Source organism: Nyctereutes procyonoides, unplaced genomic scaffold, assembly GCF_905146905.1.
Source record: "Nyctereutes procyonoides isolate TBG_1078 unplaced genomic scaffold, NYPRO_anot_genome, whole genome shotgun sequence".
NCBI classification, from domain to species: Eukaryota; Metazoa; Chordata; class Mammalia; order Carnivora; family Canidae; genus Nyctereutes; species Nyctereutes procyonoides.
The window spans coordinates 28982928-29006151 of record NW_026575146.1 but is presented as its reverse complement, the minus strand read 5'-3'; the positions used below and the strand labels follow the sequence as shown (position 1 = coordinate 29006151).

General features: G+C 35.2%; 1 protein-coding gene across 7 annotated transcripts in view; it reads left to right on the top strand.

Annotated features, from left to right (window-relative positions):
• The first annotated feature begins 271 nt into the window (after positions 1-271).
• Positions 272-23224, top strand: part of TRDN (triadin) — a 368093-nt gene continuing 345140 nt past the window's right edge. For all 7 annotated transcript variants that reach the window (XR_008662524.1, XM_055310519.1, XM_055310523.1 and 4 more), the window contains exon 1: positions 272-501. Coding sequence is in view for 6 of the 7 variants with exons in the window: in XM_055310519.1 (XP_055166494.1) it covers positions 480-501 (22 nt within the window). In the remaining variant the exon portion in view is untranslated. The remainder of the gene's footprint in view (positions 502-23224) is intronic.

Genomic DNA, 23224 nt, shown 5'->3' with positions numbered 1-23224 from the left:
TTCTGACATAGACCCCCAAGATCTGTAATTATCTTAGGAAAACTGCGGAGGTTTAGACAGTACTTTTAGTTATTTTGTTGTTCTTTTTTTCCCCCCCTTTCTTTGGGGCTGGAGAGCTGGTGTGTGTATGTGTGTGTGTGTGTGTGTGTGTGTGTGTTCCCCTAGAGTGCCAAAAAAAAAAAAAAAAAGTGCTGAAGAGTCCCAGGGAGATGAGGCTATTTTTGTTCGAAGCTGATATTTCTGACTGAGCCACAAGTGTGGCTTGGAAAGGGCTCAGGTTGTTTCCAGGGGGAGAACTCTGCAGAGAAGAGACGGAGTTCAACAGGACAACAAAGGGCCAGCAGAAACAGCCAGGAAAACGAAGAGCCCTCAGGTTTTTCACCCAGAGCCCCCAAATCAGAGTTCTCGAATTCTAAAGTATTCCTCAAAGTGCCACTTGACGGGAACTTTTCGCCTGCCTTTTCCTTTCTCCAACCACCATGACTGAGATCACTGCTGAAGGTACTGCTACCATTAGGGAAAACAGGTGGCAATCGACAGACAGTGACCTTGACTGTCAAGTTGCCGGCTTAAATGTTGCTTTTAGATACTTGCCTTGATCAATGAGTCTATATGGGATTGGAGAAGTGGATTTGGAAGCTGAGAGGCTGACAGATGTGTGTGTTGGGGGAGAGAGGGGGGTTTCTGTGACATTTTGCATGGGGAAACTCTTCTGTGCTATGCCCGAGGCCCCACTGGTACCAGTTGTCACCCGCACCTCTATAAATAGCGATGGTCATGTCATGTTGTGCCTGCTATCTTACCTTGCAAAAATTAGGAGACTTGCAAGGATAGAGACCACAATGAACCTAAAATATTGCATTTAATGTTTCAATGTAGACAAATGATTTTCAGCATTTTTGCCTTATGACATTTTGAAATGGAGATCTTAAATTCGTTTTTCCTTTCCAACCTCAGTGTATAAATATGCACACACACGTCCATAAGATTTAAGATGCAAGTGCTCCCACAAAATTTGTATCTATTTACTATGGGTAGATATACAGAGGCAAGGTTTGGAAATGCACAAAGTGTAGATCAGTGTGATTTTAAACTAAAGCAATTTGAATTCTGATTCTTTTCCCACACCCATGTCTCTTTGACCTCTCTCTATATATATAGAAGAACTCGATCTTTCTGTTAAAGCAAATATTTTGTTTCAGTGCTTCTTCTGAAAAGGTTTGTGCCATCACTAAAACATAATTTTTAATGATTCGATCATGGTTGCCATCGTTTCACCTGTATATAAATATGAAAAACATATGTAAATATTTAAAAAAATGTATTTCTTAGAAGGAAAGGGCCCTTTAAAACAACTAACCCATTTTGAATACAGACACAATCCGGCTCTAGTTGGGGTAAAAATCTGGGAGGTGGATCTAATATTTGCCTCTGACAGCTGTAAGAAAATCAGACAGGTGGTGCTCTCATCAGCTTGCAAGTTGAATGCTGCTCTGGTTTGTTTTTAATTAGACAACTGAAAAACAGAACGTGTGGTTTTGGCTCTTTGTGTAGACGTTTGTATGGACACACAGTGATTTCAGAGTTGGAGATATTCAGTCAATATTTATAAGGAGAAATGTCTTACTGTACCTTCTACTGGGAAATTTAGTCTGGCACCCCAAATTGATAAAAACAAATACTGAGAGGTTTCTGTGTATCAGGTATTTTGCTCAGGACTTTGTGTTATTTACTTATTTCAACCTCATACAATTCAATTAAGTCAGCATTATTATCTCCATTTTGCAGAAATAGAAACTGTAACTCAGATATTTGGTGACTTGCTTGAGACTATGGCATTACCAAGATTAGAAGCCAGCTCAGCTCCCTTAGATCTAGTTGGCGTTTTTTTTTTTTCTTTTCCGTAAGAGGATATCAGATTTACTCTTTACCAATTTTAGTTCAGAATTTGCTAACTAAATATAAATAGCATTTTTTCCTATTCCTTAGATATTCTATGTCATGTGGCCTTTGGTTTGTCTTAAAGAGAGCTATCTATAACAAATGCTTGCTTAGCCCTGCACAATTAGTAAGTTACCTACGCATGTGTTTCCTTGTCTGTGGATGGGGTGTGGACATCTAGCCGATTCAGGAGGTCACTTGACCAAAGTGTGTTTGGTTTGCTTGTGGATTATTCTCTGTAGTACTTTGCACTTGATTCATAAAACTTTTCTTGCAGGAGAATTCTTGATTATGAAATAGAACTTTTGTTTCTATCTTCTCCCCATGGAGCATTTAAAGGATTCTCAGAAGACCTCCTGAAGTCTCCCAGAAAAAATCACTGAATTAGTGATAAAGTGTAAAAACACCATCTAGTGATGATCATTTCCTGCTCCCTGGCCTTTGCAGTTCATAGGATCTATGTCATCTGAACATCAATTATGTACTTTTTTCCTTTTCTGGAATGATTTATTAATCATATTTCTCAAATGAAAATTAGGCTGCCAACTAAGAGCTGAATTTTTAAGGTTAGCACCTCAGTCATTCTCTGAGCTTTAGAGCTTCTTGCACACCTCTCTCCTACATGCTTTTCATTTTGTCTTCATGATTCACGGTTTTTTGTATCCCAGCCACAATAGCCTTCTTTCTGGCTTTTATAAGGAGTGTGTTTTTGTATAGAACTTTGGTACATGTTATTCCTTTAGCCTGCAATAGTCTTTCCTCTCATACGCTGTGTTTCCTCTGCCACCACTTTTGGGCACATGATGGAAAAGTAAGTATTGCATCAATAGCCTGTGACATCTCCTGATTACTCTTCCCATCCATTTATCACAAAGCAAGCAAATGCTGCCCAGCAGTTATGAAAGGTAGAGCTAGAGTAGCCCTTTAGAGAGCTCTAGTTCACTGTCCTGACCTCAACTTTTGGAAAACTGAGGCTCATGCAGGTTAAATGACTCTCCCATGGTCATTGATAGTTAGAGGAAGTTTGAAGATATAATTCTTGTCTCCTATGGTTTCTCTCAGTGCTTATTCAACTATAACACAGGACACATCAATAAATCTTAACAAGTTCTTTATATAGATTACCATCTATGTGGAGCATCTGTCTTTGGCTCAGGTTTTGATCCCAAGGTCCTGGGGTCGAGTACCACATCGGGCTCCCCACAGGGAGCCTGTCTCTCCCTCTGCCTACGTCTCCATCTTTCTCTGTGTCTCTCATGAATAATAAAAAATAAAAATCTTTGAAAAAAAAGAAGTAGGACAAAGTCGAAAGCCAAAGGATTTGAGAAAAACAACAGGTTTGATTCGGGCCCTGATGAATTAAAGATAATTTTAATGACAATTATAATAAAAATTTATATATGTTGACATTGAATGTCAAGCACTGTATGAAGTCTGTTATATGATCAAGACAACTGAATGAGATAGATACTTTTATCATTGCTATTAATAGAATAGGAAACTGAGATTTAGATTAGGGATTTGCCTAACTTCACAGGGCTGTATATAGTATAGCTAGGATTCACATCTAAATCTCTAACCTGAGTCATGATGAATACTTTTCCTTGCTGTGTGAGACTAATAGCCTGGTGTTACTTCAGAGGTTGATGGGGTCTATGCTAGGCTGCTGTTCTGGTTTGGCCCATGTTGGATTGAGTAGATTTGGTCAGGCTACAGACTGGACCAAACTCAAAGAGTACTAGGGGTTTAGGACTATAAATAGCCTTCTACCTTCTTTCCAGAGGCTGTTATTTCTAGACAAGTGCCAAAGTTACCTCCCCTTATGAGTTTCATGTGAACTTGCCATGACCAATTTCAGTATCTATTTCACAACATATAGCACTAGGCAAAAATATCTTTGGAGTTATTTTGATAACAATGTATAGTCAATTCTTTTACCTATAGTTAATTCTTAATAGCTTTGTTGAAAAGAGAGACTTTTTAAAAAGCTGATAAAATAGGTTATTTTTCCAAAATGGCAGGGTAACTAATATACAGTCAAATTGTGCTTTATAATAACATCTATATAACTATATTTTTTGGGTCCAAGGACCTCTAAAATATAGGAAAGTACAAATTTCTGGTAATAGATTCAAGTTGTTAGAGTTCCTATATATAGTTAACTTGTAACTTACTAGAACACTTAGTTAAGGGAAATTCTTTTCTAAAAAAAAATTAGAAATTAGGTCAAACTGCCAACTTCTAAACTATTATGTAACTTCAGAATTCAGGAGGTTTATCTTACCCTGTAGGAGATTGTTTCCTCACTATTAGCTCAACTGTGTCTTACTGCTTCTGTAACAAACCTGTGGAAGGATTTGATATCCGAAATTTAGAACAAAAATGGTAATTTATTTTACACAATGTGCTGCTTCAACAGACTGCAGAGCACATGAGCACCAATTGTTGCTCTCAAGAAAAAAGATCAAGAATTCACAGCCAGACTAATTAACTATGCACACAAGTTATGTCACCTAGAGCAACAGATGGTGAAATTAAGAGAAGGAGGAGATCCAGCCTACATATTTGTGTTTATCTTGCCAAAACCAAGAGTGGCTATTCTGGCCCAAGTTGAGATGACTTGGGTTGAGGGCAGGAGGAAAAGGATGAAGTACTAGGTTCAAGCCCTAATTAGTTACAAATTATGTTCTGTTCAAGAAAAGGAATACACCACATATAGAATATAATTTTTAGTTCTTTGAACACATTTTAAAAATTGACATTGACAAGACAGTATATTTGGAGAAGGACCATGATCATAAGAGGCACACAAGTGAAAAGACTTGCACACAGGTTGTTTAAGGAGAAGATTCTTTCTTTCTTTCTTTCTTTCTTTCTTTCTTTCTTTCTTTCTTCTTTTTTTCTTTTCTTTCTTTCTTTCTTTCTTTCTTTCTTTCTTTCTTTCTTTCATTCTTCTTTCTTCTTTCTTCTCCTCCTTCTCCTCCTCCCTCTCCTCCTCCCTCTCCTCCTCCTCCTCCTCCTCCCTCTCCTCCTCCTCCTTCTTCTTCTTCTTCTTCTTCTTCTTCTTCTTCTTCTTCTTCTTCTTCTTCTATGGAGCACTAGAGGACAAAGCAAAGACCCATCGATAAAAGTCTAGAAGCCGCAAAAAAGCCAACTCTTGGCAAAATATAACACAGAACTGAACCAACCATTAAAATGATAGCTAGAACTATTCTGATTCAAAACCAAAAGAGAAAGAAAGAAAGAAAAAGAAAGAAAGAAAGAAAGAAAAAAGAAAAGAAAAAAGAAAGAAAGAAAGAAAGAAACAAGAAAAATGCAACAAAAGGAACAGTCTCCAATTTTCAAATATGCTTATATTATACAGAGGGATCCAGAAATGTGCATGACACTTGTAACAGCAGAAAAGGAAATAATGATTTAATGATTTTAAATATATATGTGTATATATATATATATATATATATACATATATATATCTGTTATAATGTCAGGATTTGGAAGTTAGTTTCATTTAATTTCTTAAAATTATTAGTGACATTAATTAGACATCTTAATTAGTAACAGATCGTTTTTGAGGTGGTCCATGTGGAAACCTGAAAAGAAATTAGAAATCTAATAAGTCAATGTGAGGCAACGAAAAATAGTTTAAAACAATGGTCTCATCAGGAATATCATATTTATTGACAGGATATTAAGAACGAAGTCTTACACGTGCATCTTTTTAAAATATCACAAACTCTAAAAGGCTAAGAGGCAGATATTACAGAAACCTGATCAGTCTGATTCTAAAACTTCTTTCCTGTTCAAGTTGAATTTAGAAAAAGGAAGAAAAGCAGACTTGAAAACCAGTGGGTGACAAAATTCATTGAAAATCAGAGAGCGAAAGTAGTACAGAGCCAAGAGAAGGCGGCATTAAAATAATGAAAGGCAGTGCGATAGAGTGCAAAGTGTGTGGAGTTTCGGTCAGAAATCCGGGTTTGAGCACCAGTTCACTACTTAACCATACGATATCTGGGTGGGGTGGGCATGAGGGGTCTCATTGGAGGGGCCCAGTAATATGGCCAGAAGAATGTTTTCAACTTTTTGCAAGATCATGCTTCTTGGCAAGTTATGTTCACGTATAGATTTTAAAATTGTGCAAACCTCCACAATGCAAAATCTACAGTGAAAGTGAACAGAAAATGTATCTTTTTAGTGTCAACCTTTGGTAGGTTTCATTAAGAAGCTTTCTGTTGCAGCTTTTGTTATTTTTCGTAATAGTGACTTTTTTTTTTTCTGCCACATTTAAGCACATAATACCCATGGAAGATGTTCTGCTTGTCAGCTTAAATGCTTCTTAATTTTTTCCTATTTGTTTTTGGTCATCATTGTGACTATAATTTAAAAACCGTGCTGCCTTTACAATGCAAAAATGAATTGAGCCTATTCAGCTATTATTCTAAAGCCTTAGGAATCCTTAGAGACTTAAAGACTTCAATGCTGTTTGCATTAATTTTTAATCAGTTAACAATATTTAATATGAGAGAAACACAAAATGGTGCAATAAGCAATTTTAAAGTGATCTATATTGACCTTTGGGTTGAATATATCAATTTGAAAAGAGAATGCACACATAGATGGTTAAGTTTTCCAGTTAAGCTTTTGGTTTTACAGTTATGGAATTGAAATCATTATTCTTTCTTTTCTTCTGTCAAATAAAAAGAAACCCTTTGGAGAAATCCTTAATATATTTTTAAAATGCAGATTATTTAAAGTAACACATTTAAAAAGAGCAAATTAGAGAAAAACCTTTATCTGGAAACCATGCATTAACATAATACAATAATTCCAAGCTTACCGAGTTTAGTTTCTCTTTAACTCAAAGTCCTAGGAAAATCCAGCCAAGTTAAGTTTTGCTTTCCTCAATTCCCATTTTCTCTGAAAAATATGAGTGCCATGAATAATTTCTGATAGGACATGCTTATTTGAGTGTCACAGGAACATGTATTGCCCCAAGTGAGGGTTAAGCAGAGATAGATGAACTTTCTGGTCTAAAAAGATAGTATTTTCCATCTTCAAAGGAAATTAAAAAGAATATCCTTGGCAAATGTGTAATGAATAAAGTCCTGCTTCTCTCTGTACAAGTTATGCTCCCTAAACATCAAACATCTCCACATCTCTGTGCCTGAAGTCAAGCTGTCAAAAGCATACGGAATTTACGATTCTGAGAGATGCTTTGGTATGTAAATGAGCTGTTTCCTCATAAACCACAGAGTCCATCTCACTTATGATGTACTTCATATTACATTTAAATATGTATGGTTTAGATATTTCTTAGTTTGGTATCTGTGGCAAGGGCTGAAGTATGTGGTCTTCACTTAAACAAATTAAAGATACAGTCTTTTAATCTAGAAGAACACTTATTTACGTCTGTTCAGCAACCAGCTTTTTACAGGGTAGCATGAGGTTGGAACTTATTATAGACTGATTTTCTCATTGCTACTCATTTGCTGCATCCTCCCCCTGACACAGGTTTCTGAAATGTTGAGAAAGATAAAAGAAAGAAAGAAAGAAAGAGTTCTTAATATAATATATGCATAATATAATATAACATAACACAACATAACATAACTTAGGGCATTAATGAGCTTACAGATGTGAGAAAAAATCATTTCCCACTTATTTAGAACTTCAATACATTTTTAGCAAGGTTTCCCTGGAAAATTTACTGTTGCATGTTAAAATAAAATCATCATATGACTAAGAGAATTTTCTGTTTGTGGTAGACATTTGATATAACATCAAGACAAAAATAGTGATTATAAAGTGACATTTCTTTGACCTCCAGTGCTGGAGCTGTTATTTTTATCCATCATTATTCTTATTTAACTTATGTATAATTGCCTAGGGGAAAAGAATATGGTATCAAATCTGTAAGTTACCAAGTATGGTAAAATGCCAAGCTTGTGAATTTAAATATGCAGAAGCATTAGGCATTGCATTTAGAGAAAAGCAAGCAAACAAAATACATCATTTGAAATATAACAAAATTATAGGCTCTATGGTATTAATTATCAACCTATAATTAGATTTATACGACAGAAGGTCATGTCAGAGGTTTAGTTGTAGTCAATATTTTAGAACCTATTATGCACCAAGCTGAATACCAGACAATAGGGACATGAAGAAGAATAATATAAAGTCCCTGATTCTAACATAGTAGATTGAAAAACAAGCAGGAAAAAAACAAAAAATAATCATTAAAATGGAGACTGGAGAGATTTAAAAATATATAATTTTGGATTTATGAACGGGGAGTGTTTAGTTGACAAAATCATGCTATTGTTCATAAATCTTATAATCACTGAGGGTATATTGAAATTAGTTTAAAAAAATAACTAGAATGATAGGATGTCCTACTCTTCACTTGGATGATTTGCAATGCACATGCCATTGTCAGAAGACAAAATGGCTGGCCAAGGTAAAGAAATCAAGAGTAGGTTTGATCAATGAAGAGATGAAGGAAGAAGAGATGGGTGGTATGTGAAAGTGATCTGTGGAATGAAGCCCTAGGATGATCAAGGTACAAAGTTATCAGGCTTAGAAACTGGGTAAAAATCATTGTTTCAAGGTACAAAGTTATCAGGCTTAGAAACTGGGTAAAAAATCTTTGTTTAATGACTATTTTTTTTTAAGCCACCCTATTGCTATATCATTGAAAAGGATGTATGCCTTACATGCATGATTTATTTTGAACTAGTAGTTTTTTTACAATTCCTAGTTTCTGGCCCTCCTATGTGACTATGCTCCTGGTATTTGTATGTCTTTACTGCTTTTGATCCCCTAGTACTCTACTTTGAGCTCAGTTTGTATTTTTGGAGTGCTGTTTCCAATCCATGAACCAAAAAATGAAATAATACTGTCAGATAGGTACTTACCAAATAACTTTCTTCAGGATAATAATGAGAAATAAGCTGTTAAAAACTAATTTTGTGGTCACTGTTGTTCTTAGAAACAACTTAGAACTGTTGTTCTAAGTTCAATGAGAACTAGTGTTATAGGCCAGTGATCTTGTGGTGCTCTCTGAAGTCACCCCCTTAAGCATTGAAGCAAGGCAAGAGGGTTTTTGAGATACTAGGGAAAGGCCTTTGTCAAGGAAAGGATGAAGAGACACGATCCTTAGTCCAAGGTTCAGAAGACATGAAGAGGAAGTACGTGGGGTAGCAGAAAAGGCTAGATTCAAGCAGTTAAGTCAGCAGAGCCTTCTAAATACTTTGCTCCTAGTGGCTGAAAGAGTTGTATTAGAAATGATGCTTTGGACAGCTATTTCTGGTAGAGAAGAGATAAGCAAATTCAAGAGATAAGCAAAACTCTTGAATTACATAGACCAGGTTTACCGTTCAGTTTCTGCCCAGCCTTCCCAGATTCGAAAACCTTGTAGTTTGTGACTAGAATGGACTTGTTATAACCTAATGTAGCTGGGGTCCTTGTCTTTGAATGACATGGGATCTCAATACCCAGGTGTTTTGAAATATGATATTCTTATCTTTGTTCCTTCGCTCTGCCATTCATTTATGGATGGAAAGGGGCAAAACTGCTGACCTCCCCAAAGATATTCATTCACTTTATAAGCACATATATATTTCAAGTATTTGCTTCAGTCAGTAACTGTGCTAAATCTGAGGGTGAACTGTGAAATATATATGCATCTAGTCCTTAAGGAAAGATGAAATAATTATATATATAACTCTATGATACAAGGCGACTAGTTCTAAGTTGCCAAAAAGAACTGACAAAATTACATATAAAAACTGTGAGATAGAGTCCTTGGTTTCTTGCCAATCAAGCTTAAAGTGGACAACATTTGCACATCAAAGTAGCTAGAGTATTAACTAATACGTAACAACAAATCAAGTGTTTTGAGGTATGATTGTTAGGAAAATCTGAGACATAGAAAGGATAGATGGACTTGGTTGATCACGGACTATTATAAAAGAGTAGAACTTAAGTTAAACTTGAAGAATATTTATAAATGAAAGAACCGGGGTATAAATGGAAAGCAGAGAATTCAGTTCTTTCTAACATCCTTAAATCCTAAAACATTGCAGGTCCATATATTTAGCAACCAATTATTTGACATAGTTTTACTAACTTAATGCCCCAGTCTCATGCTCTATGCCAGAGGATCAAAGCTGGAGGAGACATCTCTCTCTCTCTTTTTTTTTTAATAAATTAATCTTTTATTGGTGTTCAATTTACCAACATACAGAATAACACCCAGTGCTCATCCCCTCAAGTGTCCCCCTCAGTGCCCATCACCCATTCACCCCTACCCCCCGCCCTCCTCCCCTTCCACCACCCCTAGTTCGTTTCCCAGAGTTAGGAGTCTTTATGTTCTGTCTCCCTTTCTGATATTTCCCACACATTTCTTCTCCTTTCCCTTATATTCCCTTTCACTATTATTTATATTCCCCAAATGAATGAGAACATATGATGTTTGTCCTTCTCCGATTGATTTACTTCACTCAGCATAATACCCTCCAGTTCCATCCACGTTGAAGCAAATGGTGGGTATTTGTCGTTTCTAATGGCTGAGTAATATTCCATTGTATACATAAACCACATCTTCTTTATCCATTCATCTTTCGATGGGCACCGAGGCTCCTTCCACAGTTTGGCTATTGTGGACATTGCTGCTAGAAACATCGGGGTGCAGGTGTCCCGGCGTTTCATTGCATCTGTATCTTTGGGGTAAATCCCCAACAGTGCAATTGCTGGGTCGTAGGGCAGATCTATTTTTAACTCTTTGAGGAACCTCCACACAGTTTTCCAGAGTGGCTGCACCAGTTCACATTCCCACCAACAGTGTAAGAGGGTTTCCTTTTCTCCGCATCCTCTTGGAGGAGACATCTCTATTGCATTTGGGATAGGAGAATTAGTCAAAGGTCTCTCCAAGACATTGCAGGATAATGAGCATATAGTAGCACCCTTCACGTAATTTCGACTTCATAAACACCCACAGACATTTTCCTGTGGGAATGCTAACTATGCTCCAGTTAACAACCAACAAGAACCTAAGATAAAGGTGAGCATAGGGACTAATAGTTGCAAAGGAGGTGGAATCAATGTATGAAAGGATGAGAAACTGCTGACTTACTTATCTTCCAAGTCTACATTTGGATTAGTGGGAAGCTCTTTTTAGTATTTTCTAACTAAATTACCAGTCACCAACTAAGAGTTAGTATAGTAAATCATTTACCACTAAGAGTTAGCGACTAAGTTACCATCTAAGAGTCAGTACACTAAATATGCCACCTATTTCAATAATTCAAAAGTTATTTAGGATAGAATGAAACCCTTCCTGAAATATAATTATGTTTGGCTTTCTTGATTTGCACTTACAGTTCCTAGAGTAGAAAGGGGAAAAAAAGATGATAATTCTAAGGAACTGTGAGGCAAAGAGATTCACAAACCAAAAGGAACAACACAATTTCCCATGGAGAAAAATCAGAAAAATCAGTGAGAGGTGATGGCCTATCTCCTGTGTCCTTGAGCTAATGAGTTGAGAAGTGACAGCATAATTTGAAGAGAGGCACAGGTGGAAACATCTCTGATAGGTAAACTGAAAGACAATACTTTGCAAAATTGCCTCATATAGTTTTACAGAAGCTAAATTAATAAACTTCAGAGTGCATTACATTTCCTTACTCCATAGTCACCCTATATTGTGACATATTGAACTCCACATGTCTGGTTAAAGTACTTCCAATGTTTCTTTAATTCCTTGCAACACTACCCAAATGACAAATATGTTTTCCAATCTGGTAGGAACTCACTTAGAATTAAGTTGTTAGGTAACACTGACCTAGAAGCCAAAATGCACAAGAACTCTCTGTGAAAAAAAAATTAGATAACTGTGGCAATTTTTTAATAACACTGTCCCCCTTGGTTTTCAAGAGACCAGCTACCTCATCAGTTCAGAGTTAAAACAATATTATATTATGAGTCATCACCGTTTTTAAAATATTAATAAACCTTTTTGTAAAATATAGGTACTGAAATTTATATATCATTTACTAAACAATAATGGAGTTGACATCCACATAACCAATACCCAGTCCAGGAAACAATGCTTCCATCATGTCTGAAGAATATTCCCATCTGCTGCCCACCCACTGACTCTCATTCTGGTTTTGCTTTCCAATCAAGATTCCTTTTCCTCCAACCCTTTCTCCACAGGGAACAACTATTCTGGCTTTCCTTATAATGGTTTTCTTACTTTGCTTTATAGTTTTATGACCTCCACAACTATAAACAATATAGTTTAGTTTAGCCAGGTTTTTTCTTTACATAAATGGAAGCGCACAGCATGCATTATTATGTGTCTTGCTGCATTAATTCAACACTCTGTAAGACTCACTTGTTCTGTTGTATGTAGTTGTAGTTCATGCTATTCTCACTGCATGGTATTCCACTCCATGAATGTCATAATTTATTTATTTGAATATTTTAAAATTGAGGGGCTCTTATGAACAATACTGCTATGATCATTTTTCTTCTTCTTAGCTTTGATATTCTATGGTTCTATCATCGATGTATATTTATTTCATGGCACTATGCTCTGTATTAAAAAGGTGAATTCGGCATGAAAAAGATTCCTTGCTCACTCAGATTGGGTAGTATACATATTATCATTGAGATCTAGGCAAAAAACATGGAGAAAATGTGACCTCAGGGGCTATCTACTAGAAATTCCCTAGCTTGTTTTTCAGAAGAAATTGAGGTATCCCCATGAGATATATAAAATGGATATTTGGGAAATGAAGGAGAGAATGACTAGAATAGTAAGGACCTCTCAGAGATAAAGAAGCAATCCTCAATGTATAATGACTCCTATCTGAGACTGTATAGGCAGCAACTAAAAAGTTGACATTTAGACCTAGTATAACTAGGGTCATAAAAAAGAGACTGTTCAATTAATACTATTGAATGAAGGTGTATAGAGGCCAGGAGTTCAACATATGCATACTGAAACTCATTAACTTTTTCCTATTCAGGGATTTTTTTCTGGCCCTACAGAGTTTTGTCTTTTTCCCATTTGCTCAGTCTCTAAATTTTGAATTCCTCATTTTTTGATTCCATATTTTCCTCTTTATTCCTATTGTTCCTGCTTTAATTTAAGCTCCTATCATTTCATATTTGGATCCCTTTATGTGGCACATTGTATTTTTTACCAGTGGCAGTAGCAATATTTCCCATATCACATGTTCTTTTTATAATGTGACCTTGACTCTTTTCCCACTAAAAAGTGAAGTGTATTTTTCCTCTTCTTGAATCCACAAAGACCCATGTGATACTTGTGGAGCAAAGACAAGCCATGCCTGACCTCTAACTCATCTTCCACATCCACAGACTATCAAATTAAATCAATAATACTATACAACCCATTGACTAATGGTTAACTCATTCAGTGTACAGCTGCTTCAGCCAGATTTGATGTGATGTTAACCGGTTGAAAAATTGTTATACTTCTACAACCTTATCAATCATTTATCCACATATTCATTACTTTATTTATTTAAAAATATTTAAAGAATGTTGACTATTATAAAAGTATTCTAGTCCCTGGAGATGTGCTCATTGAAAAAAAGAAAAAGAAAAAAGAGGAAGAAAAAGAAGGAGGAGAAGGAGGAGAAAGAAGAGAAAAAATGGAGAAGAAAGGAGAAGGAAAACAAGAAGAGGGAGAGAAAGAAGAAATTGCTGCTGTCAAAAGATTCACTGAAGCAAATTCTCACTTACACCCCACTTGGAGATTTTGCAAATGTGAATGGGCATTTTTATTATCTTTTTATTATTATTTTTTGGTTAGTGTGCTTAAATTACGTCCTGGTTGTGGGCTATGGAATTTCAATGTTTAGGATCTCCACACAATACTTTGCTCTACTGAGCAGGCCTAAACAACACTTTTCATATAGAAGTGCTTGTATAATGTATATTGGTAAAGAGTAGAGCAATTATTAGTTATGGCATATAGAAAAACAACCGTCTCAGATATCTATGCCTCAATCCCCAGAGTCTGTGAATATGTATCTTATGTGGCAAAAGGGAGTTTGCAGGTATGATTAAATTAACATCTAGAAATGGAGAGATTATCCTGGATTACCTAGAAATGGAGAGATTACCCTGGATTATCTGGGTGGTCCTAATATAACCACATGAATCCTTAAAAGCAGAGAACATTCTTGGTTGTGGTTGGAGGGAGATGTGATGTCAGGGCTTGACTGGCTTTAAAGATGGGGGAAGGGGCTGTGAGCCAAGGAACACAGTAGCCTATAGAACCTGAAAGGATAAAGAGACTAAGTCTCCCCTGCAGCCTCCAGAAAGGAAGTTAGCCTTGGAGGCATCTTGATTTTAATCTCTTGAGACCCATGTTGGAATTCTGAGTCACAGAACTGTTAGGAAAATAAATTTGTGTTATTTTGAGCTACTGAGTCATTTGTTATGTCAGCGATAGAAAACTAATATACTGCTATCTGATTACTGTAAATCTCTCTCTCTTTTACACTAACTGACACATTTTCAGAGGGTACATATAAAAATTGACATCGAAGAATTTTTTCCCCACAAAAGATTTTTAAACAAATCACTTTTTAAATAAAATAAATAAGTCTCTCTTTTATATGAGAAATCTGAGGCTAAAAGGGAGCCTTGTTTTCAAGGTCACTGAGCTCATTATTGGGACAATTAATAATAGATTAATCATTAACTAGATTATTCTTTCTGCAGAAATGTATGCTGACATTCCTTCCAATAAACTGAGTTTTTAGTAAGTAACATTCCCCCCCCCTAAAAATCAGCAAACTTAGAGAGATACTTCATTTTGGTTTGTATTTCTCACCAGTGGATGATTGCAAATTTTAGGAATGAGGGTTGTAGTTTGTGCAATATTTATTCCTTCCTAATATCCCTACAATGATTCTGCTTACATTCAATACTATGAGCATTTATGAAACACAAATTGTGACTTGTTCTATAATCAATAACATTTGCATATTTATCTAGTCACCTACACACAATATATAATACATATTGTTCACACTGTGTGTATGATTACAGAGAGATCTTCTCTAAAAGGCTTCTATTGTTCTTAGCCCAGGACATTTTGCCCTTCTTTGGAATGGGTATTCCACCTTCCTAGGTTTGCACACACCAGGAAGCTATGCACATTTTCCACTGGATAAGAGCCTATTAATAGAAAACTGACACTGCAGCAGTTAAAAAAAAAAAATCAGGTCAGAGATTAATTTCATGGAACCCACAGTCATGTCAGCTAAACATGATCTGTTTGAGGTAGGTGAAAAATGTGTGGTCATTTTCCTTGCTGTTCAAACAAAATAAATATGTCTCCCTTTTATATTCAGACTCTTTTACATTCAGACTCTCATTTAGGACTTTTAAAGTATCCTTGCATGAAATTTCTACAGATTTTGAATGACTGACACAAACTTCATGCTTAAACATCTAAATATCTTCCCAATTAAAGAAAAAAAGTGATCAGGGTGTGGAATACAGGAAGATATGATGAATGAGATTAGTTAAAATTGTTGAAGTAATAAAAGTTAGAAAAGAGAAACTTGGAATTAAGCAAACATAAAATTAGATTTGCAGGAAATCAAAGTTGCCTTAATTTGACCTGAAAACAGTTTTCACTAAAGGGCAGAGTGCAGATAGGCATAGCTTTATTCATGAATATGAAAGGAAAAATTTCAGAAAGGAAAGAATACAATAACAGTAAAATTGTAAGTGACAAAACCCATAAATATATAATATTTGTATAGTATTTATATAGTATAAGGGCATACAAACAAATATGGCATATACATAAATTTGACTTGTGATGCACAGAATAAGATATGAATGCAGAGGTTTTATTTTAATAAATATTGAGTTCCTACAACATATGAGACAGTGTCATGAAGCACTAAAAGAAGTTATTTGGTCAGCATCTCACAAAAAACATAATATTGTCGTAGATAATTTTTTTGATAAATATAATTTTTAAAACATTTATTTTAAATGCTTAAGGTCAGCAGCTAGTAATGAAATTTTTATTCTAGAGTAATTGTGCAAGCAAGTCTTGTTTTTCTAAATTTACACATCATATATCTTTAAATTAATATCAAAAGGACCAATCTGAGGTTATTAAAAAACATAACTAAGTATTGCCCCATGGTAATACTTATGTTCTATGAGTGGCAGAGAGTTCAAAGTAGAAAGTGAGGTATACATAGACCAATGCCTCTCAAACTTTGATGTGCATATGAATCAGCTGAGAATTTTGCTAAAAGGCAGGTTCTGCTTCAGTAGGTTTGGGGTGGGGTCTGAGAATTTGCATTTCTAACAACTCTCAGGTGCTGAGAACAGCTGCTAATCCATGGACCATACTTTAAGAATATACTATGGTATTTTAAGGACTGCTTAGAGAAGAATTCTGCATTTGGTTTTAGACTCTAATTTTTCAAACGAAATAAATAAACCAATGAATATCCTATGGAAGAGGATAAAAGAAGGAATAATTTATTATTATTTATATTTTATTTGACTCTTTAAATAAGAGTGTGTATAAGCCCTTCTGGGAAAAAAGGTTCATGAAGTTGGGTTAATAGTTTGCCAACCGACTCCAATTCATCACATGTGTATAGTGCCAAATACTCTCAATCCTGTAAAATTTTAAAAATAATTTTTCACTCTTTAAAGATATTTCTGTGATTGTTCATAAAGACTTAAGTTTTAAAAAGGATGCAAATTGTATGATCTTTAGATGCCTTTTAACACTTAAAGATGATCAGTTATCATCAGTTCGTATTTATGGAACATCACTGGGTATCTGATATTAGAATTGACCCTTTCAAAATGATTCAGCACATATCTCTCCATAATGGACTTCAAGCTATCTCAGTGCTTAACCTAAAAGAGTTTCAACCAAACTGAATAAATGAGGTTATTTTTTTTTAATTTTTATTTATTTATGATAGCCAGAGAGAGAGAGAGAATGAGAGAGAGGCAGAGAAAGAAGCAGGCTCCATGCACCGGGAGCCCGACGTGGGATTCGATCCCGGGTCTCCAGGATCGCGCCCTGGGCCAAAGGCAAGCGCCAAACCACTGCACCACCCAGGGATCCCAATAAATGAGGTTATTAAGCAGCATAAAGTAGTTGATTAATAATGTTGATGACATTGATTGATTAGTGCTGAAAGAGATTATGTTCTTCTCTCCTTAAGGTGATAAATTTTGAATTCCTTATAGTAATTAAGAAGCATGAAAACTTGCAAATATATTTTTAAGTACACTTATTCAAACAACTGCTGGCAAGCCTTTCAGTTTATTTCAACTGGAACTAGAACTGTTTCCTAGTGTAAATGGTAGGTTGGCATTTAGCTCATGAAAACTCTGGTATTAGTTGACCATTTCCAAATCGTCTCTTTGGTAGTGCACATGCTGGCACACCATATGAGCCTTAGATTTGGTCAGTGTATGAAATTTTCCAATACCTTTGTGAGTGAAGGATGATTCACACTTATTTTTGGTCATTATTCACTAACTGTACACTTTCCCTTGATAGTCAGTGCATCTAATTTTACCTTTATGCTGTGTTCAGTTATTGATTTTATTTTTATCATGAGAAAGAAATATCACGATAATAAAAGAAGTAGAATTGTAAGAAAATAGAGTTGGAACAGGTTTCAAGGTCATTTCAAGCAATTTAATGTTAAAATACAAGAGTTATTCATGTTATAAAATTATGTGCCTGAAAACTACTTCTAGTCTTTCTCCTGTCCCTGAGCAGAAATATACTTTTACTGTAAGAAATGTCAAAGAAAATGAATATCTTTCTTACGGTTAAATATTTCCATGCAAGGGTACTCAACATTTTCCTTAGAAAGCTATTTGCGTCTAAAACTACTTATGTCAAGATGTCCTCACCTAAATCTCTCCTGTTAAGATTTAACACAATTTCCTCTTTTATTTTCAAGCTTGAAAATAGCAGGTCACCATTGTCTTGATAGTGATCCTTTGTCTTGTAGAACACTGATCTTACAACGTTCTCAGCTTTTGACTTGAAAAGTTGAAAGAGCCAGGAAGAAAAAGAAAATGCTTCTCCATATGCCGTACATTATTTTTTTAGCCTTTTAATCATATTAATTTCTAACCTGCTAATTTCAACTGGTAGTGGATTTTGCAAATATGTAGATGTGATATTTCAAAATTTATTAACAGGTAAAGCAGAGGCACTGACTGATCAAAAAAAAAAAAAAAACAAAACAAAAAAAACAAAAAAAAAATACCCAACCCACCGAATCAATTAGAAGGAATGACAGCCTTGATTCTGTGCTTATGCTTATTGCCTACCTCTCAGCTTTGTGTGTTGAGAATGTTTGGTGGAAAGACTATGTCAGATCAGACAATCATAGATTTAAACTGCCGCCCTCCCCTATACTCACAGTGTTACTTTTCTGAAAAGCAGTTTCATTGTCTGCAATAGAAAGTTTACAATGACAGTTCACAGGGTATATACAGGAGAGTGCCTAACACTACCTAACACATACTAGGACAATGTAAATATTAATCTATTTCTTCTCTCTCATATTTTTTTTAAAGATTTTATTTATTCATGAGAGACACAGAGAGAGAGAGGCAGAGACATAGGCAGAGGGAGGAGCGGGCTCCACGCAGGGAGTCCGATGTGGGACTCGATCCTGGGACCCCAGGATCACGCCCTGGGCCAAAGGCAGGCACTAAACCACTGAGCCACCCAGGCGTCCCCTTCTCTCTCATATTGATCAAATACAAGATGTGGGAGATCTGAAGAATCATATATCTTTGTGGATGTATGCATGAATCAGACATACATTTGATCAATAATACATAAAATTATTTTATTTTTGCCTTCTCCTATAATAAAGATGATCACGTTCTAACTTACGCAGAGTACGCTGGGGGCAATTGTTTCTGTTCTTCCCCTGCTCCCCCCCATGTCTAATGAATAAAGTGTAACTTGGTACCAGTCTGGTTCTCTTGATCATTCTCAAATTATTGGCATTTGCATTCTTCAGATTTAGATTTTACCATAAAATTTCATTATTAAAAACATTGAGTTCTTACTTGTCAATTTTCTTTCACATACTAATTTCATTTTAGTACTTTATACAAATTATGAAAGTCCTAAATAATTTAATTCTTTCTTCTAGCTCTAAGAACTCATACAAATGACTAGGGCAGTTAGGATCTTTCTAGGGTTAATTCAAATTAGCAGGCCCCCTTATAAAACTTTTCTGTTACTGTGTAACAGTATTAGTAGCTTAAAATAAGTAAAAATAAATAAAATAGCATGTAGTATCTCACAGGTTCTGTGTGTCAGCAGTCCAGAATGACTTAGTAGGATTTTCCACTTCAAGGTCTCTCAAATGTGCAATAATAAAGGTTTCAAGTGGGGTGAGATCTCATTTAAGGGGGAAGTGGGTAATGACTTTGCTTCTAAGCTCCCTTGGTCATGGACAGAATTCAGTTCCTTGTGACGGTAGAACAGGCCTCAGTTTCTTGCGGGGTCCCTGGAAGACGACGATTGGCTGGCTGTCAATTCCTAGGGGTTGCTATGGTGCCTCCCAGCATGATCACCAGCAGGAGAGAGTCTTGGAGGCAAGTCAGATGTTACCATCTTGTATAAGGTGATTATGTACACATCCTTAGCTGCATCTTATTGGTTAGAAGCTAGTCTCAGGGCATGTTCACACTCAAGAGGAGGAGGTTATGCAAGGCTATACCTTGGCTATTGCATAGGCCATCTTAGAATCTGTGTACCACGTCCCTCTCTAGTGCAGGATCTGATCTTAGCTGAATAGGTGAGAAACCTATCTCTAATGAGGCTTAGTCTAAAGACTAAAATCCTATGAGCCTGGGTTAAAATAGGAAATGTGTTTGTATTTATTTATAAAGAGATTTGTTCTTCCAGGGACCAAAGTATTTGGACTCAGTTCATTTCAGTCTCCTCCAGCATTTAGATGCTTGGATAATTTAATTAAAAGAAACTTTAGCTAACAATAGAGCAAAGGAATTTCCATGGTCCCAAGAGGTGGTTCACTCTGGAAATAGGAGATAATCATAGATCAGGACACATGTCACTAAAAATCAGCTTCTATCGTGACCTACTTGTGAGGATGGGACATTTCTGTACCATTGGATAGGGCTGAATTAACCAGGAAAAATATTCTCCTGTTCTACTTTTTCTGGGGACCACAGACAATCTTTCATGCATCGTTTCATCACATTTTTATTCCAACACATTTTCAAGGTGAGATCTGATTTCCTACAGGTATTCAGTCTCCAGGGGTCCCACTTAGGTGCTTAGGGGCACTTAACTATAGTTTTTCCTTTTGTCATATGCTATGAAAAGCCTTAGGGACCAGACTCATTGAAACTTGCTCCTAGAAAGTCCCAGTACCTGAGTAAAAGGAAAAGAGGAACTTGGTGTCCTTATGATGATCCACTGCCGTTCATCCCTCACATTTCAGCTCAATTGTCAGTCCATGGTTAAGGCCCCATTATAGGCTTTCATAGGGCAGATACATTCCCCTTGTAACATTTATCATAATTGCAATTGTCCATTTGTGTAATTATTTAATAGATATCTCTCCCATTAATTAGTCTTGGCCCAATGAAGGCAGAGACTATAAAGAAATTTGCTCACCTTTTGATCCCCAAAATGTAGCAAAGTGCTTGGCACATTGTAGGCATTCAATAAATCAGAGAGAATAAATGCATATATGGTCATATGGAGGGGGAGTTGCCAGGAGCTCCGAGCTCACCGTAGACCACCTAAGTGAAGCAATAGAGGTGCCCTGGACTGAAGCTGGGAGCTGTGTTAAGGGGAAAAAGAATTCATAATGAAAGTGGCCCTTGACTATGACTTAGCTGGGCTGCTCTTTGGTGTACTTGTTTTCAGCTCTTTCCTATTGAACATTTAAATATCTGGCATTTATCATGTGTTAAATATATATATTTATATGTATATTATATTTATTAAATATATATATATATATTTTACTTTAGTACATTTTTGAACACCCGTAATGACTGTTACATGTGAGAAACATTCTGTTCATTGACAAGATCAACTGGACAAATAAAAATTAAGGCTGTTGGTGAAATGATTTGTACTTCTTGTTTGACACTTTATTCTTCAGTTTGCAATGTTAATTAATCAATTAATTAATTTTGCAACTTATGAAAGAAGTTATTTTCAGGATTTCCAGTATGAATTTTGTTCGAATAATTTGAAAAGGTTCTTATAATGCATCCAGCCATTAAACAATCATGAACTGAGTGCCTCTTTTTTAACCTAGATATAGTAGGAAACAGTAGTGATAGTGGGAGGAACAGACAGAAAATTCAATGTACTATAGTAAGAAATATCAATGTTAGGTAAGAACAATTATGGTTTGTGCACATTATATCATGATAATACGTAAATAATATACGTAAACTCATACCATGGCCTTACCTCCCAAAGTGGGAACATTCTCAGGAAAGGATTCCATTTAGAGGAGATAGTGAAGTGAATTCTTGAAGAACCACTTTCTTTTTCTTTTCTTTTCTTTTTTTTTTAAGATTTTATTTATTAATGAGAGACACAGAGAAAGGCAGAGACACAGGCAGAGAGAGAAGCAGACTCCCTGCAGGAGCCTGATGTGGGACTCGATTTCAGGTCTCCAGGATCACAACCTGAGCAGAAGGCAGCACTAAACCGCTGAGCCCCGCGGGGCTGCCCAGAGAACCACTTTCAAGTCAGTTGGGAGAGAACAAAAAGAAAAGTGATTGATTTCCTAATTTTGCCTCATCTGTGTCTTATCAACTTTTTAAAATCCTCTAATGTAATTAATAATTCAAGGTGTTCATCAACCAGTTACAAGTATGTTCTAGGGATAAAAGTAATATGAATAAGTATAAAGAGGAAAAAGATACAAACCCATCACTTTTATCATAATTATATTATGGTTTTCTAACTTTGTTTAATATATTTGATGTAATAGTATAATATAGTTTTACATGAGGTTATGCTTTGAGTAATGCTTTACAATTTGATTTCTTTCCTAAAAACGTCTTGAGTATCTTTTTTCTTTCAGTAAATATAAATTTTCATCAGCATTTGCATTACTGTATTATAGTTTACTATACTGTTTGTTTAGCCAATCCTTTTATGTTGGATTTTAATGTTGCTTTCATTTTTTTCATTATTATAAACAATACAGAAATGGTCTTATTTTTGCTCAGCATGATTAATTCCTTTATAAAAATTAAAAGAAGGATTCAAATATATATCTTTCAAACTTGTTATTTAAATAAAAATATTTGTAAATAATAATATATACTAAAGATAATATTTCAATTAAGATAAAATAGAACAATTTAATGAATAATACCTGGACATAATTATATATCTAGAAGAATATCTATCAATGATGTTGATATTGTATATCAACTTTGTTTATATTGCATTCAAGAGTTAATTCCAGATGAATTAAAGATGTGAATAAAAAAAAAAGTCTTGATTGAAAACCTAGAAAGTTATATGAAAAGCTAGGATGAGGAACTTCTGAAGACTGGAAATCTAGAATCTAGACTTTTATAAAAGGTGGACATATTCATATCAATATGTAAATATATGAGATGATAAATAATACCATAAACAAAGTATGGAGAAAAGCAAAAACAAAGAGAAAAACATTCTATATTTAACAAAATTCTATATTTGGTCAGATATATATGTATTTATGTAAAATTCATGTTTATGTGTGGATGGATTATAAAATTAAAAACTTTTTCAAATGTTTAATAAAATTAATGTAAGTAGTATTTAATTATGCTTGAAATGATAAAGCTTATACTTAAATTATTAAAATATTTTCTTCCACTCCACTGAATTATTTCATTTTGATCATTATAATTTCATTAAATGTCCCCCTTTTTAACTTGCTGGCACTATAAATATACTTAGCAAATTGTTTACTCATGGAAAACTTGGAGATAAACTTTGGTTGACCAATGACGATGACCTTTGAAAAGATCTATTTTCCAATATTGAACTTTGGGCTTTGTCTTTGATAATGAGCCCAATCACCTATGCCACTACAAGTGAAAATTGAAAGCTTAACTCAATGACATTACCCATCAAAAATAAAATAGGAGGCTTAAAGCATATTGTGTCATAAAAGTTGATTTAAACTACGATTAAAATTTATAAATACCC